This window comes from Kwoniella newhampshirensis, chromosome 5 (genome assembly GCF_039105145.1).
Source record: "Kwoniella newhampshirensis strain CBS 13917 chromosome 5, whole genome shotgun sequence".
NCBI lineage: Eukaryota > Fungi > Basidiomycota > Tremellomycetes > Tremellales > Cryptococcaceae > Kwoniella > Kwoniella newhampshirensis.
In genome coordinates this window covers 1,112,445-1,128,234 of record NC_089959.1, presented here as the reverse complement: position 1 = coordinate 1,128,234, position 15,790 = coordinate 1,112,445, and the positions used below count along the sequence as shown (strand labels likewise).

The window sequence follows — 15,790 nt, the reverse complement described above, 5'->3', positions numbered from 1 at the left end:
CTTGCTTTTCCTTCTCATAAAACACGTTCGAGCCTCATCGGCTCGCACGAGGTTTTTCCTCTCCGCTCTGTTTTCGTCACAGACAGAACTAGTATGTTTCGAATTTGATTAATGCTGCATGGAATGACTAATAGCTACATGTACTTTTGATGACCCCCCCCCTTTTGACTCCCATCTTCCTCACCGACACCTTACTTGAGGTCCTGCTTGAGGACGAACCTGTACCTGACCTTGTTGTTCTTGACGGCCTCAATGGCCTTACCGGCCTGTGACATGGGCAGGATCTCGTCGATGATGGGCTTGATACCCTTCTCAGCGGCGAGTTTGAGCATAGCGTTGCTGTAGCATGGTATCGCATGATCAGCACCGTCATTCACGGGAAGCAGAATATCACAACACTTACGCTTCCTTTTTGGAACCGATGTGGGAACCGCCAACGCAAGAAGCGTTGCTGGCGAAAGCTTGAGGCTGAAGACCCTCCCAAGGCTTGTCGGGGAGACCGACCGAGGTGATCTTTCCGTCGATCTTGAGCGTGGAGAGCAAGTCGGAAAGAGGGATCTTCTCGGCGTCGGCAGCGGAGAGGATGTAGTCGATCTTGTCGAAGTATTTGTCGGCGAATCCGTCCTCGTCGGTGGAGACGAAATCGTCAGCGCCGAGAGAGAGCGAGTCTTCCTTCTTGGATGGCGAGTGGGAGAAGACGATGACGTGAGCACCGAGGGCTTTGGCAAATTGGATAGCAAAGTCTATCACATGGAACATTGATCAGAACGAACGACCACAGTCCGGTGGTAGGATGACACTACTCACGACCCAGTCCACCGATACCGACGATACCAACAGTCTTTCCGGGTCCAGCACCGTTTCGGACCAAAGGAGAGTAGACGGTCAAACCGGCGCAGAGCATGGGTGCGGCATCCTCAGACTTGAGGGCGTCAGGAATGGCGAAGACAAATTGCTGGTTGGTTCGGATCGTCGTCGAGTAACCACCTTGAGACTCGACGCCGTCGGCTGATGGACATATATAAGTCAGCCTAGGCCGAACGATCGACGCACACGGATTGGGAACCATACTCACGGAACTTGGAGTTGTAAGTGCTGAATGGACAGTGACAGATCAGCACTGACGATCGGTATTCGGCTGAACGCGATTTGCGGAGAGAACACTCACTCGACCTGTTCGGGACAGTACTGCTCGTTGTCCTGCTTACACCTATTACACTTCAAACAACTGAACACCTGCGCACCCACACCGACTCTCTGTCCCACTTTGAACTCCTTGACATCGTCCCCGACCTCGGTGACTGTCCCGACGATCTCGTGACCCGGCACGCAGAAGGGCACGGACATGGGTCCCCAACCACCTGTGACGGTGTGGACATCGGAGCCGCACACACCGCAAAAATCGATGGAAAGGGTGACATCGTCCGCAGAGGCGGTTTTCAGGGGGAAATCCTTGACGGCGAAATCGGTGTAGTTCTTGGTATCTAGAGGCGAGAGTCAAAGGGTCCGTGATGAGTATCTTGGTCTACAGAGGGCTGGAAGGAGACGGGAGAAGACAGAACTCACCAGAGATACCGTAACCTTTGGCAGAAGTCTGAGGAGACATTTCGGTTGATTGATTTGTTGGTTGCGTGTACGCGTTGAGACGATTTTCAAAAGATGATTCGGTTGACGAAAAAGAAAGTGTGTCTCCTTGCAAGCGCCTCGATCCCATCTCTCATATACGTTTTCATCAACTCTGGTGCATGCGATGACAGCGACGTGGTTTTCTGGCTATGACCTCATGCAGCTTTAACGTCAGATGAAAAAACCCCTCCTGCTCTCAATCACATTCACCGAAGCGAAGGAAGCAGATTCCGTATGACCGTGGCGCAAGAGGGGTACATATGTTACGTCACTAGGAGGTGGAGGTAAATCGTCCTTTTTTTCAGAGCTACGGCAATGGCTAGCTCCATTCCAGCTACCGACAAGATATATGACTCTCGTCCGAACACCAGTTGGAGCGTTCAAGGTTAACGTTATCTCATGACAGGCAAGGATCGAACGTCATACCATCAAGAACGTGGCGGGAGGTCGCCGCTCCGGAGCGAATGAGCAGATAATGGAAACATCGATGAAAAGTTACCGAACGATGCATATTGCTGCTTGACGCCTGCTAGTATCGGTCGCTGCGCAGTCGTTCTATGTCCTTGAAAGAAAGGATATGCAGGGCTAAAGCAGCGACTCATGCTTTCAACAGGGTCGAATCTCTTTCACGGCTAGATCCTTCCCTCGCTTACGAGTTATCTTGCTCTACAATCACCCCATCCCCATCATTAAACCACCATCCCACTTCCCTATCTCCTCCTTCACCCAATACATCAACGGCCTTCTCCCTCTCACCTTCCTTGCCGTTCCGGACTGTCCACAGATTCAGCGACGGACTGTCGCTTGCCTTGATACCGAGCAATCTAGCGACCTTACGCTGTAACAGAATTATCGTGGAAGATGGTAGTATCGTTAACGTGGTTTCTGCGTTGCTTTCTTGTGCGGTGTAAATATGTATTGCTGAAAATATTCAAAAGACCAGAGATCAGTTCCAAGTCCAGAGACAGTCCGAGAGATACAGGAGAAGCGCTCACTGATCATCTTCGCGCGCAGTCCAGATCTATCCTTCGTCGTCTTTTCCCGTACTTTGTTTGTCTCCCTGCCATGCAGTTTACAGAGCTCCTCATATCTACCCCATGAACCAGCTCCTTCACCAACGAGCGATCCTCGCTCAGAAATATACTTGTAGACATAGCTTATGTAGAACAATTCGGAATCTCGCCGCTCTGTGCTCGAAACAGGGGTTGAGTTGAATGAGACGAGATTCGGCAATGTCGCGATGAAGATTGAGCGATCTAATTTCGGGTGACCTGAAATGGCCAAAGACGGAGCTGGGAGCGGATCATCGTCTTCGTACGGCGCGGAAACAGTTGGATGGGAGGAGAAGCGCAAGGACGAAACATTGGGCATGTACGTCGATAAATTGTCGATATCAGTCCATGTGGAGACACGAGAATCGAGCATTGTTAGGCTTTGGATATTCTGCAGGGGCTTATCGCTCGAGGATAGCTCGGGTATCGTAGTTATATCTGTGTAGGACAGATCGAGGAATTGGAGACTGGGAAGTGACTACATTAGCTCAAGTAACGTCATGAAAAGAAAATCATAATCACCTCGGCAGAGCGCTCGATGCTTGCGTTGTCTGCGCCCAATCACTGAGAGGACAACCGCCCAACTTCAACTCCTTCAGTGAGTGCCATCCCTCCAATATTGAAGGGAGATTGTTCAGTGTACGATTCGCTTCGAGATATAGTACCTCAACGTGCTGGAAGACAGAGCCAAGCCTGCAAATCTGGAAAAGAGAGACGTATCAGTGCATAGCCTCTCGACACCGTTCGCTACTAAAGATGCGGCAGACAACGAGACGCACTTGATCCCACGATATAAGACAGTCTGAGAGATGGAGTTCCTTGAAACGAATGAAAGCACGACAATATCGCTCCCGTGCTTCTTTCGAAAGATCCGCTGGGAAGGATTCGTAGCGTGAATGACTGTTTTCCACAAATAAGCGGATACTATGTCAGCGGAGCTCATTGCAACAGTATACTGAGACGTGCTCACTTCAGAGTCAGGATCTCTAATCCTTCAAGATGGTCCACGATCTCCGCCACTGCCTCCCAGCCCTGTATCAGATTCCTCGACAAGTTCAACCATTTCAACCCTGCTTATACATTTCTTGTCAGCTCGTATGTCAAACCGAAACTCGCTCAACTGAACAGGAGTCTTGATCGACAAGAAACACTTGACACACCTTTTAATCTCTTTCTGAGGACCTGTCTGACTTCTTCGTCCCCGCCCAGACACCTTATCGCTTCATCTTCGAATCCCATATTTCTCAGCTTCTCTAATTTCCCACATCTGTCTTTCACACCTCCAATATTGGGAGCTTCGACGACGATCGCTCCGCTTGAAGACCCAAGTATGACGCCTTCCTTCCCCCTCGGTGCCGTTGAGGGTTCTTCCTTTCTTCCCTCGTCCGTCGACGCAGGAGTCGGCTTTGAAGACGAGATGACACCTGCTTCTGAGCTTGTATCGGGAATGATACGCCCATATCTCTCCTCTATACTCTCAACCAAAGTCATCCCCTCCGCAAGCGGAGGATTGCCCCCAGCAGCGAACCTCACAAAAGCCCCACTTGCCTCTTCTCGAGTCGTAAAAACTTGTATGTCCTTGTAAGTCCCAGAATGACCTTTGCCATGCGCGGGGTCATCGTATTCTACTCCCAACCAGATCTGACATCCTGGTGGAGGTGTTGTGGAGACGGGCGGAAGAGGTCCGATATAGCGTAGTGTCAGAGGATGTCGGGATTTCGCGTGAAGATAGCGGTGATTGAGCTTGTATGGACACGAGTTGGCGGAAGACTGTTGCGAAGGTCCTGCTTCGTTGTTGGAAAGGATCATGCTTGTCGCTGCAGCTGACCTTCTATTCACCATTCAACTGTGAGAGGCAGAATATGTAATGTATGAAATTATGGGTGCTCGACCTCCACTCGCGCTCGAGACTCAAATGTGGGATGACTCGTTCAGACCAGACAACGCCAAGATCCGATGACTTGATTTTAGTCAAATCTCCACTTTGATTCTTCCACCTTTGTCAATCACTGTTACCTCCCCCTACAGCCCCGAGGACAAAATACACAGTCAAGTTGACGAACATGTCCGCAACGACCGCAGCCACCGCTAAAGGGAAAGGAAAGGAGAAGCCAATCGCTTCGTTACTCGCCGGAGCAGTAGCGGGCGGTACCGAGGCTTTTGTGACTTTCCCTTTGGAGAGCTTGAAGACTCAATTGCAATTTGGAGCACTGGCAGGCGAGAAGGTGGGTTGGAGGTCTCCTATCGTGACCTTGGGAGATGTCGTCAGCAATCGCATTTGCATCGACTTCAACAACAGTCCAATGCAAAGCCTCATGGAAAGCCGAGCCGAGTGACATCCCCTAACCTTATTCGTCGCCTTTTTGAATCTATAACATGGCTAAATCGTTCTTTTGTGCATCGCTCAGTCACTCTCACCATATCAAGCCCTGCGACAGACGATCAACCAAAGAGGGTTCGCGGGTCTCTACGCAGGTGTCACACCTGTCGTCATTGGAAACGCGGTGAAAGCCGGAGTCAGATTCACCACCTACGACCAGTTCAAGAGTCTGCTCAAGGACGACGAGGTGAGTCGAGCTGTTGGCTCGTGGTAGGAGTGTCTCTCACGATCTTGATGGAATGTACAGGGCAAGCTTACGGCTCCGAGATCGATGTTGGCTGGACTCGGTGCGGGGATGTCAGAAGCTATTATTGCTGTTACACCGTCTGAGACAATCAAGTGGGTTCCTTCATTCGTCTACAGATACATACGTCACATCCCACAGGTGCATTTACTACCTTGCATCCTCATCGGGATATCGTCGACATAGTCCGACCACCATCTAGACCGCAAGCTGACGACATCCTGTCGTCACTGTCCTCAGAACAAAGATGATCGAGGATTCCAAACGTCCTCAACCCCGATTCAAAGGAATGGTCCACGGAATCAAGACCATCATCGCCGAAGAAGGTTACAGAGGTGTATACAGAGGTGTCGGACCTGTCGTACGTCTCCACCCGTCGCTTCTCTTTCACTTGAAACTGAAAAAAGGACGGATATCGTCACTCTGTAGATGTTAAGACAAGGAGCCAATTCTGCCGTTCGATTCTCGTCCTATTCCACCCTCAAGCAGCTCGCTCAAGGAAGCGTGATCCCGGGCGGCGAGATGCCTGGGTGGATGACTTTCGGGATCGGAGCTACTGCAGGTGTCATCACAGTCTGTGAGTTGTTCGCAAGCGCGAGGGGCCTACGTACTGGAGAATGGGCTGATGGTGGCTTTCTTTTCGATCGTTAGACTCTACCATGCCATTCGAGTGAGTCTCGTCGTCCTATTGCTAGTTCGAAGAGAGTGTCGCCTAGCAAGCGAAGCTGATTGCCATTCCATGTTCCAGTGTCGTCAAAACTCGAATGCAGTCATTCGAAGCTCGGACGGAATACCGAAACGCATTCCACTGCGCGTATAGGATCATGACGGAAGAAGGATTCTTCAAGTTCTGGAAAGGAACCGTACCAAGATTAGGTCGATTGATCGTGAGTCCATCATCAGGCAGCTGCCATAATTGTCTCGATTAGGGGACATGAGTCAGGGAGCTTCTTGCTGATCGCTGTTCGTTTGGGGCAGATGAGCGGAGGTATCATCTTTACAGTGTACGAAAAGACATATCCCGCATTCGCCTCACTTGTCTAGAAGTACTTCTGAGGGAGAAGTAGCTGTTACATAATTGATGATGCGGGAGATCTGCGACGAACTCCAGTCGTGCGGACCGTGACTTGGTTCGGATTGATAGATCAAGTATTATCGACAGTAATCAGGGATGCCACAGTGATGCTGCCTCTTGATTTCAACGGCGAACAATGTCATTTTTCCGAGATGTTCTTCGTCAAGATAATCACATGACATGACAAATGATCTGTCTACTCGTGATAGTCCTGATTCTACAAAGACCTCTCTCGCTCTATCCGGGAGGAAGCATGCTCACGTCGATCTCTTCCTTTTCTGCGATGAGCTCGTCTTCCTCGCCGTATCTGGGAATAGGGGTTCGGGGGAGGACCATGACACCTGTCGAGGTATCAGCCACAGGTCGATGTAGATCGAGGTGGTTTTCCGCGCAACAATGATAGAGAGACAAGCGTCCAAACGCGAATCGCGGGGAGAATGATCCGATCCCACTCACCAGATCTAGTAGCTTCCATCACACCGAAAGGTCTCATCAGACCCAAGAAAGCATCGACTCTGACGCTCTTCGCCGTCAATTCGACAATACAGCTGTTCTCCGCAACGTCCACGATCCTCCCATTGAACTGGTCTGCCAACGTTCTGATCGCGCTCAAATGCAAGTTCTTCGCAATCAGAGCTTCGCTAGCGGAGATCTCACCCCGTCCCCTGCTAGGATAAAGCGGACCGGATCCCGACGAACCGGACGAGGAATCTTCGAAAGATCTCGCCAGGGCTTGTTCTCTCTGGACCTTCTCGATGGACTGGTCGCCAGCTTCGGAAGGGATGAAAGGGGGAGGTTGGACTTGCGATTCGACGGCGTTCTCGAATGAACCGTCGAGCGAGGTAGGCGCCAGTTGAGATTCGGCGAATTCAGGTCCAAGAATGGACACTTTGGCAAGGAGAAGTTCTCGTTCGACAACAGATGTTTTGGTGTAGTCCAGCACCGCCCAGACGGGGACCTGTAGGAGTCGAGTCAGCCACTGATGAGTTGGGAGACCGCTAAGATTGCAAGCGATGCAGGGTGGCCGAAAGCGAGATAGCCTCAAAAGGGGATAGATAGACGGTTGATGGAACAGCGAATCGAGATGGATCCACTCACCAAGTCCTCCAACTGACGACGAGCTTGCTCAATCACACCATCCTGACCCTTGAGGACGATACACATTCTTGACAAATCTCGGATCTCGGTTTGACAAACGACGAGGGAGTCTGCAGATATCAAACCGATCAGTATACGTAACGACTTTTGGAGGAAGGGCGTCACGACGTCTCGGAGCGAAGGCAACGAGAAATCACGCACCGATATTGAACCCTCTTCCTGCGAGGATACCAGAGACCCGAGAGAGCACACCAGGCTCATTTTGGACGAGGCAGTTAAGTAGATGTCTACAGTAGGTGGGAAGCGAACATTGGTCAGGGATGCCTCTACGAGAATGATCCTCTTGCTCACCTCTTGTATGGCTCGGTACTGGGAGGGGGAGTATTGTAGAGGATGTTGGTGACCGCCTCTTCGGCCGAAGGTGAACGAGGATGTTGAGTGACGAGATGAGGAAGTCTTCTGGCGGACTTGTGGGCTTTGTCTACGATATCTCGAAGAGATGATGAGCGTGCCGTCCCACTTGTACAGATCCGAACACCACTGATAGATGAGGGGCTGGAGAGCCACATACTCACAGTCCAGAGCACTAGTACTATCGTCAATGGGTTTGGGTCCACGAGCACCTGAAGATGCCCATCGTTGAGCGACGGCACCGGTGACACTGGTCGACCTCAACGATCGCAGAGAGGTAGAGGTGAATGCTCGAGTCGACATTGCGGATTCACTTGCGAGCTTGTCGACGCACTTGAGCTTGTCACAGGTATCACAAGCAGAAGGGTAGTATCAGCAGTTGTGAATGGATAGGTCGGCCAGCCCTGCCTATCCTGCTCACTGGTCACTATTGTCAGACTTTTTCCACAGTCACTTCGACTCATCTCGACGGAACCAATTTGACCGCGAGAAAGAGAGAGAGAGAGAGGGGTTTTGAGTGGAGACCCCTCAAAGGGCTGTTGTGCCACTGACCAACCTGAACGACGGGAATTGCTTTATCGCCGTAGAATACTCCCGTCCTCCCTCCTCGTGGTTGCTTTTGTTATCCCCACTGTTGTTTTGTTTTGGTTGTGTCGGATGGGAAGGGTGGGAAGTGTGACCCTGAAAATCAAACATTCACGTATCATCCGTTCGAACGTTTTCCGGTCCAGTTCAGGAATAGCGTCAACAACAGCACACCAACGACAACAATTAACAATCGTGTCTTCTGCTGTACTCTCCCTCTCTCCTTGTTATGACCCCTCCTCGTTGTTTGATGTGTGGTCATGTGTTGCCAAAGAGGGTATCTCGGATGTTCCGTACGATGGGACACGACTCCTGTGAGGGATGGACGATGTGAATAGATATGACTGATTTGATGGGATGCATGACGCCAGTTGCCAAGGGCCAAGGGAAAAGGAGTATGAGGGATTCCATCGTAAAAAGTGATCCGTGCGCACTTGTTTGTTGCTCTCTGCGTCTACACCGTGCAGCCCCCCCCCCTTTCCCTTTCATTCACCACTGGCTGTTTTTATATTACGCTTTGGCCCCCGTCTCCCCGCTCTCTCTCTCTCTCTCTCTCCTCTTTTGCCCTCTCACATTCCTTTCTTCCAACTGACTCCTCATTCCCCAGCTCGATCCAATCCGATCCGATCCCCTTTGTCCTTGTCATATATCCTATCCCATCCGCTTTTCTTCCCCTTCCTTCTTTTTCTCTTCTTTCCCATTCGACCATACTCACATTATAACTCTTGACGAGCCTCGCCTCAGATTTCGATATCGACCACGACCGACCTCGACTCGCTCGACACACAAACAACACACGCTCTTTACGCTACTCACATTCATTCAACTACGTCCGACAACCCTTTGATCCACCCACACCCCACCGATCGCTCTCCTCAACCACCCAGACTTGACGACATCACTCATTCACCTGTCAAAAACGCATAACCACAAAAGTATCGACGATAACAACAGAAAATGTTCGCCAACGCCGCTTCATACTTGCTCGTAGCCGTTGCTGCTCTCCACCCAGTCCTTGCCGGTGTGTACATCACGAGTCCTGTGGGGACCACCGCCGTCACCGGAGGTCAGGTCATCGACGTCAAGTGGGGTGAGTCGGTGTGGGACTGATTCGCAGTACCACTTGAGTCCTTGCTGGGGTACCCTTTGCTGATACCCATTAGCCGACGACGGAAACACACCGACTGTGGGATCGATCGGACCATGCTCCATCGACATCTACACTGGATCAACCAACAACCAGATCAAACTCCAGAACCTCGCTGCGTCAGTCGATGTCTCCAAGGCTTCTTCCATCAGCGCCACCATCAACCCTACCATCGGTCAAAACGGTGAGTGATCATTCAACTACTTCGGATTGTGAAAAAATCTCCTTTGCTGATCAGAACAACACATGCAGACTCTCACTACTTTGTCCGATTCACTTCACTCAACTTCAAGGATCCCAAAAACCCTCAATACCCTTACGAAGCTTTCTCCGCCATGTTCTCCATCTCTGCCATGACGGGAACGTTCAACGCCACCACTCTCGCTGCCATCGACGCTGCATCTGCTTCCAACTCTTCTTCTCTGGCTGCTGCCTCAGGTCTCTCTCCTTCTGGGTCATCTGTGAGTTATACCACTCCCCGTCCACTCCTCCACTGTGCCGAGACAACAGTATGACTGACATTGAGTTCGTTACTTTTGCTTTACAGGGCGCATCCAGATCATCTGCCACCGCATCCGGTTCTAGATCATCCGCCTCATCATCTGCATCTTCGGCACCCGCCTCATCGGGTGCTCAGCATCTCCTCGCTCCCGCAAGCATGGCTCTCGCCCTCGTCGGTGTTGCCAGCTACTTGGTCCTCTAAATTTCCGACCTCAGTTTTGGACGGTTTTGAACGAACGGGCGGACCAATGACCGAACGAATGAACAATCCCACTTCAAGATCGAGAGGACCATATCTCCTCTTCCCTTCCCTTCTAGTCTTCATTGTCATGAACGACATCTTCTTGACGAACATCATTACATATACCACTTTGTCTTTTCTTCCCGTTTTTGTCATCTCTTGCCCCATTTACGAGTACCCCTGGTTATTACGATAGATACCCATAGATGGCCTAGAAGGTCACCACGAATCTGATGGATGAAAGTGAATGATGTCGGAGACAGTTCGTTGCATACAAGTCTGACCTGTCATCGCGGCACAAAGACCAAACACGAGCTACAGACAGTTACCAGCTGATGTCATGATCGATCGATACAAGCCAGGTCTCGCTGGATGACAAAGCCTTCTCGTACCCCTGTATACTTATCCTCTAGTTGATCATACGTAGTACCCCAAAGGCGAAGTTCAAGATGGTCCCCAACAATATCCCCATCTACATCAAAGAGGCAACACGTCAGCTCTTCGCCTCCCGCATTCACTGCTCGCGAACGACATCAGATTCAATACCAACTCACCTGCATCCTCTTGCCAAAGACCTGTCCTGTGAGAGTCTCACCCCCCACTCCCAAATTACCAGCGACACGAGCAGCCACCCTCCTTCCCATATCCCCCGATTGCGTTTCCGCGCCTGCCGCGCCTGCAACCGCAGCAGCAGCAGCAGTGGTCGAAGGGCCCCCACCTTGGCCCGGATGACTGTCGTTAGACGAGTCTCTTCTTGTAGTCGTCGTCGAGTCGCCTTGAGGTCCACTTTGGGTTTCGCTATGAGCTTGAGTTCGAGCTTGGAACAAGGTTAGGGCTTCGGCGTCGGCGTCGAAAAAGTTGGGCAGGGGTAGTTCACGGAAGAAGAACCATGGGATGATGGCGAACAAGAACCCGGTGAGCAAACCATGTAGTATCGAGGTGTACAAGCCTTCGGTGGACGCTAAAGAGTCGGGGCTCACAAGTCAATACTTCGAGCAAGGAGGCTTTATGAGTGGTGAGGGGTGAAGGACAGCCGAGGTTCCTCTCTGTTGGGCAGCGAGCCTATATGCCAGGAAAGGATGTGCAAGGAGAGGAGCGAATCCAACCCACTCGTAGCAGTTTCAGCAGTCATATCACCTTCTATCCACTGTTCCTCCAGCGCTCGAGCATGTTCATCATCTACCATGCACCGTGAACGTCAGCGCTCCGATATCATGAGGACGTTCAAACGATGCTGTGCACAATTGTCTGACAGGGCCGCGAATGAAACCCAGTGATACTGATACGCACTGACGTCACCCAAGTCCATACCTTCCGGTACTTCTTCCCCTCTCGATTCGTAGAACTGTCTTCTCATCTGAGCGACTTCTGCAGCTGATAATCCTGCATCGAGAAGGACATCGAATCCTCTTCGTCTCGGTGCGGCAGGCGTCTAACAAGCGAGTATCAGCTCCGAGTCCGAGTCGATGAGTGTATCGGATGCGAGAACGTTGTCCGTATTGCTAATCACGGAGAACTTTGATGGAGATGAAGAGATGTTTTCGCCACTGAGATCGCAGGCAGATGGAAAACTCACTGCTTCTTCCTCATCAACCGCCTTTCGTTCCTCTCTACCTCCAACGATACAGTGCAGCCAAACCCTCTCATCCCCACTTGAGCCTTCACGTTTTCTTCCTCTTCCACCTCCTTTCGCTCCATCTCGTTGACCTTCATCATCATCACCACCATCATCATCATCATCGTCCTCCCCTAGCCCGACATCTTTCAGAACGCTCTCCACCTCTCCTCCGACTCCCGCTGCTTGGCGTCGTACTCGTTCTTCCAGCGTTCTGAGCCAGGGCAAGAGGAGAATACCGTCTGTCAGGAGACGTCCCGAATGGATCAGGCGAAGATTCAGAGGGGACAATGCAGGTCGGAGGTGTCGGATCTGCAGATCTAAGGTATTTAGCGCTGGAGTCGAACTGTAGTGTAGCACGAAGGACGTCGAGATGGAAGATTCGAAGGAGAGAGACTGCTGGTGACTGAATCATCCACGCCTGCATTCCAAGTGAGATGTGATAAGATAGATGAGACAAGAACGATGGTACCATTCTTGGAACGAAAGCCCAAGCAAGATTTGAGAGACGAACAGAACCTCACTGACCTGCTCTTTGACACCACCCACATTCTCACCGTCCTCTACCCATATCTCCAAATTACCTCCCGTCACTTGGCTCTCATTCCCAAAGATGATCGTGACATGTCTACCTCTTTCCGTCTCCTTTCCTTTCCCTTTCCCCCTCAATCTCCCTGCGACTTTGGTGACACGTTCCCCTCCTGCTGCTGCTATTGCTGTTGCTGCTCGTTCTGGATCACCTTGGTCGTCCTCGTTACTGGACTCTTCAGACGAAGACGATCCACTCGATCTAGCCTTCGCTTTCCCCTTCCCTTTGATCTGAGTGCCCAAAGAAAGTTTGTGCTTCGAAAGAGGCGATGTTTGAGGATGGATATATCTCCTAGCTTGGAGTCGACGAGACGCGGGTCCTGAAGGTGTTGACGATGTGGAAGTAGGGAGGAGCGGTTCGTTCTCGTTTGAGCTGGAGGCAGGGTTGGGTGGGGACATCGTTGCAGTGTTGGCAGTGTGAGGCGGGTATGGTTGTTTCGTGGGGGTGTGAGTTTCGAGACTTGTCAACGAGGAGTCCAATACCAATACCAGACTGGATTGTCTGTATTGGCTGATGGCCTGGTACCTAATGTCGCGAACACAAGTCAGGAATTGTTGGTCGGACGGAAGAGATTGAATGGATTTCGAGGCCGACGATGGGTGGGGTCGCGATTCGTCTTCTAAACACGAGACAGAAAGATATGGGTCGTGAACTCAGCGAATCGAAGAAGAAGAAGATGGAATGATATGGAATCTACCTAGTAGTGTCAGATCTATGTCGTGGTAGCAAGTGAAAAGTGCAGATTGAGTGATCGAGTGAATGTACGCGCTGCGAGACGTCGTTCGCTGTCGGATCTCGGAAGATTAGTCGCCGGTGGCAGTCTCGAAGAATACACACATTCTTCACTTCCATTATTGCCGAATGGCCACATCCCTATGCTCAGATACCTGCGTGACATCTGTATATTGTCGAATGGCAGCGCCAGTGCGTGTCGGACTCTTCTGTAGTTGACAAGTAGGCAGACGAGCGAGTCATACACAAAGCCCGATTCTGTTTAGGTAAGCTCTGGACGCAGTTTGATGACTGGGTGGACTAGATGGTACACCTCATACAAGTCTGACCTCCCGATCAACAAATACATGGACCAAAGCGAGATATATCATCTATCGTATACCGTGAATGAGAGGGATTTCAACGAATGGACATCAAGCAAGAATGTATGAACTTGAAAGCGATCAACACGAAAAGTCCGGAAAGATTGAATGGAATGACGAATATGGACAGAGGAAAAGCAGAGAAGGGGGCACAAACCCATGCTAATTTAATGAAACGGATGAATCATCAAGATCTTGTCCGCTTACTTGCGGTAGGTGCAACACGCAATAACGTATGGGAAACAAGAGAGCGTGACGAGGGCGAACGCTACCCATGTGAGGTCTGATGACGACGGCGAAGCATTGATCAGCTATCTGTCCAAGGCACGCATCGTGGCGGTGCTGAAAGCACCCGCGGCACACTCACAGAGAGACGGCCCTGCAGTCACGTAGATACCTAACGCATAATTGTGTTCAACTTTGACAATGTTGACGAACGCGTCCTTGGCGATGACAGCGGTCCAGAGCGCAGCTCCGCTAATCAGGATAACGATTTACCAGATCAGTAAACACAGACAGTGAAGCACAGCAACCGACCAGTCCGCACTCACATCATCAACAACAGGGCACCGATACCTGAAAAGATAGCAGCAATGAGGAAGGAGATTCGGAACTTGATGACGCCGAAGATACAAGCCGCGGCAGCAGCGACAGATCCGACCTGAGGGAGCGACGTTTCAGCGGATGAGCCCAGCCCAGTCAATGGTCGTTGTTGTCCGTTCGCTACAGACACAGCCGTTCCGAGTCGTCTCGCCCTGGTCTATACCGCTGCACCGGTTCTTGGCCTTACTCGATCTCGACGTCCAAGGCCGTTTCTTGCGACGCTGTTCTCGCTGCTTCTCCCCTCTTCCCCATTTTTCACTTGACCTGGACAACATTGCGGAAAGGAAGAACCACTCACAAAGATCAAAGCACTACCAGCTCTAGTCATTGCGTGGTTGTAGCCATCTTCCTTGAACGTCGAAGTAGGGATGATTTCCCTGGTCGAGTTCTGGAACTTGGAGGGGGTATCGCCGATCATGTTGGCGAGAGGTTCCATGGGGTAAGCGAACATGGTCGAGTTGCAGATGCCTGATCCGTCTTTCTGGTAACCACATCCCTCTGAGATGGCGAGCATGGTCATAAGTCGAACAACGCACATGGGAGAGGAAGGAAGGTGGAAACAAAATTTGGAAAAGAGTTTGATTGTCCAGGTCAGTATACTCTCAACGATTTGGTGTGGTTGGGATCTTTCACTCACTGTAAAGACCATATCGGTAGTATTGCCTCAAACCTTTGCCAGTACCCATCTTCTCGTTCTTGGTGTCGTAGAGTCCGGCAGCAGAGACGGTTTTGGCACCTTGGTAACCGTTTCCGTAGCTATTGTGTGTGGTATTCGACAGAGCGAAGTGGAAGGCAGTGTTGTCAGGCAAAGTCGTGAGACGGTAAGGAAGGAGTCAAATGGGGACATTGTCAGTTTGTGTTCTCCCGTGCCATTAGTCGTCAACGGTCTTCCCTCATTCGTAGCCGTCTACACGCCCTTCTCCCACCAAGACCTGAACCTCGCGCGCGCAGAGCCAACAACGTTCTCCACCAACCACAGGACCCAGATCTCCCGAAGTGCATTCTCCCATCCGTTTATCCATCCCCACACTCTCGACCTCATGCAAAGGGGAGAGAACCACTCACGCTGCCACATTGACCTCAGCCATATAGATAGCATTGACCAGCGCTCCCGAACCGATCTGACCGATATGAGCAAAGACGAGCAAGATGACCGACATGGCCGTGAGGATCGTGGCTCCCGCTACGCAGTGTTCGCCTCGCATCGTGATCCGTGTGCCTGTGTGGGTCGAGTGAGTTAGGTGGGGAGAAAGCTCGATTGAGTTGCGTATTTAGATCGATGATAAGTCGAAGCCGAGCGTTCAATAAGACCAACAAAGAGAAAAAAGGTCGAATGAGAAGGAGGAATCGATTTCTCGTTGAGAAGTATGAGGTTTGAATGAATGGAGATGGCTTGGTGACGGGATAATTTGAACTGGTCCGTCTCCAAAGAAAAAGACGCGTAGAGTGTTATGAGGTGGTGACGAAGGAACGAACGAATGTATGGTCGAGTGATCACTCAACCAGTGTAGTGGGGTGTATGACTTGAG

General features: G+C 51.1%; 7 protein-coding genes across 7 annotated transcripts; 2 read left to right on the top strand and 5 right to left on the bottom strand.

The window, feature by feature from the left end:
* Window positions 1–191: 191 nt before the first annotated feature.
* Window positions 192–1,606, bottom strand: IAR55_002977 (uncharacterized protein; the record flags this gene model as incomplete). The annotated part of the gene is made up of 6 exons (XM_066946088.1): window positions 192–339; window positions 404–743; window positions 808–1,008; window positions 1,076–1,095; window positions 1,169–1,484; window positions 1,567–1,606. 6 exons carry the CDS (start codon window positions 1,604–1,606, stop codon window positions 192–194), a joined length of 1,065 nt encoding a protein of 354 aa, XP_066803589.1.
* A 669-nt stretch (window positions 1,607–2,275) lies between these two features.
* On the bottom strand, window positions 2,276–4,487 carry IAR55_002976 (uncharacterized protein; the record flags this gene model as incomplete). The annotated part of the gene is made up of 6 exons (XM_066946087.1): window positions 2,276–2,547; window positions 2,622–3,145; window positions 3,201–3,379; window positions 3,458–3,578; window positions 3,649–3,748; window positions 3,839–4,487. The coding sequence occupies 6 exons, from the start codon at window positions 4,485–4,487 to the stop codon at window positions 2,276–2,278; spliced, it is 1,845 nt and encodes a 614-aa protein (XP_066803588.1).
* A 254-nt stretch (window positions 4,488–4,741) lies between these two features.
* On the top strand, window positions 4,742–6,346 carry IAR55_002975 (uncharacterized protein; the record flags this gene model as incomplete). Its single annotated transcript, XM_066946086.1, has 8 exons — window positions 4,742–4,903; window positions 5,087–5,245; window positions 5,306–5,397; window positions 5,543–5,663; window positions 5,732–5,879; window positions 5,954–5,972; window positions 6,051–6,189; window positions 6,281–6,346. The coding sequence occupies 8 exons, from the start codon at window positions 4,742–4,744 to the stop codon at window positions 6,344–6,346; spliced, it is 906 nt and encodes a 301-aa protein (XP_066803587.1).
* A 268-nt stretch (window positions 6,347–6,614) lies between these two features.
* IAR55_002974 (acetolactate synthase, small subunit) lies at window positions 6,615–8,189 on the bottom strand (the record flags this gene model as incomplete). The annotated part of the gene is made up of 6 exons (XM_066946085.1): window positions 6,615–6,718; window positions 6,834–7,335; window positions 7,476–7,585; window positions 7,677–7,762; window positions 7,827–7,956; window positions 8,051–8,189. 6 exons carry the CDS (start codon window positions 8,187–8,189, stop codon window positions 6,615–6,617), a joined length of 1,071 nt encoding a protein of 356 aa, XP_066803586.1.
* A 1,239-nt stretch (window positions 8,190–9,428) lies between these two features.
* On the top strand, window positions 9,429–10,321 carry IAR55_002973 (uncharacterized protein; the record flags this gene model as incomplete). Its single annotated transcript, XM_066946084.1, has 4 exons — window positions 9,429–9,561; window positions 9,635–9,802; window positions 9,871–10,079; window positions 10,166–10,321. 4 exons carry the CDS (start codon window positions 9,429–9,431, stop codon window positions 10,319–10,321), a joined length of 666 nt encoding a protein of 221 aa, XP_066803585.1.
* Window positions 10,322–10,769: 448 nt separating this feature from the next.
* IAR55_002972 (uncharacterized protein) lies at window positions 10,770–12,962 on the bottom strand (the record flags this gene model as incomplete). Its single annotated transcript, XM_066946083.1, has 6 exons — window positions 10,770–10,832; window positions 10,915–11,321; window positions 11,471–11,539; window positions 11,651–11,792; window positions 11,937–12,287; window positions 12,504–12,962. 6 exons carry the CDS (start codon window positions 12,960–12,962, stop codon window positions 10,770–10,772), a joined length of 1,491 nt encoding a protein of 496 aa, XP_066803584.1.
* Window positions 12,963–13,861: 899 nt separating this feature from the next.
* Window positions 13,862–15,466, bottom strand: IAR55_002971 (uncharacterized protein; the record flags this gene model as incomplete). Its single annotated transcript, XM_066946082.1, has 6 exons — window positions 13,862–13,941; window positions 14,026–14,135; window positions 14,210–14,319; window positions 14,560–14,759; window positions 14,899–15,017; window positions 15,327–15,466. The coding sequence occupies 6 exons, from the start codon at window positions 15,464–15,466 to the stop codon at window positions 13,862–13,864; spliced, it is 759 nt and encodes a 252-aa protein (XP_066803583.1).
* Between the last annotated feature and the right edge of the window lie 324 nt (window positions 15,467–15,790).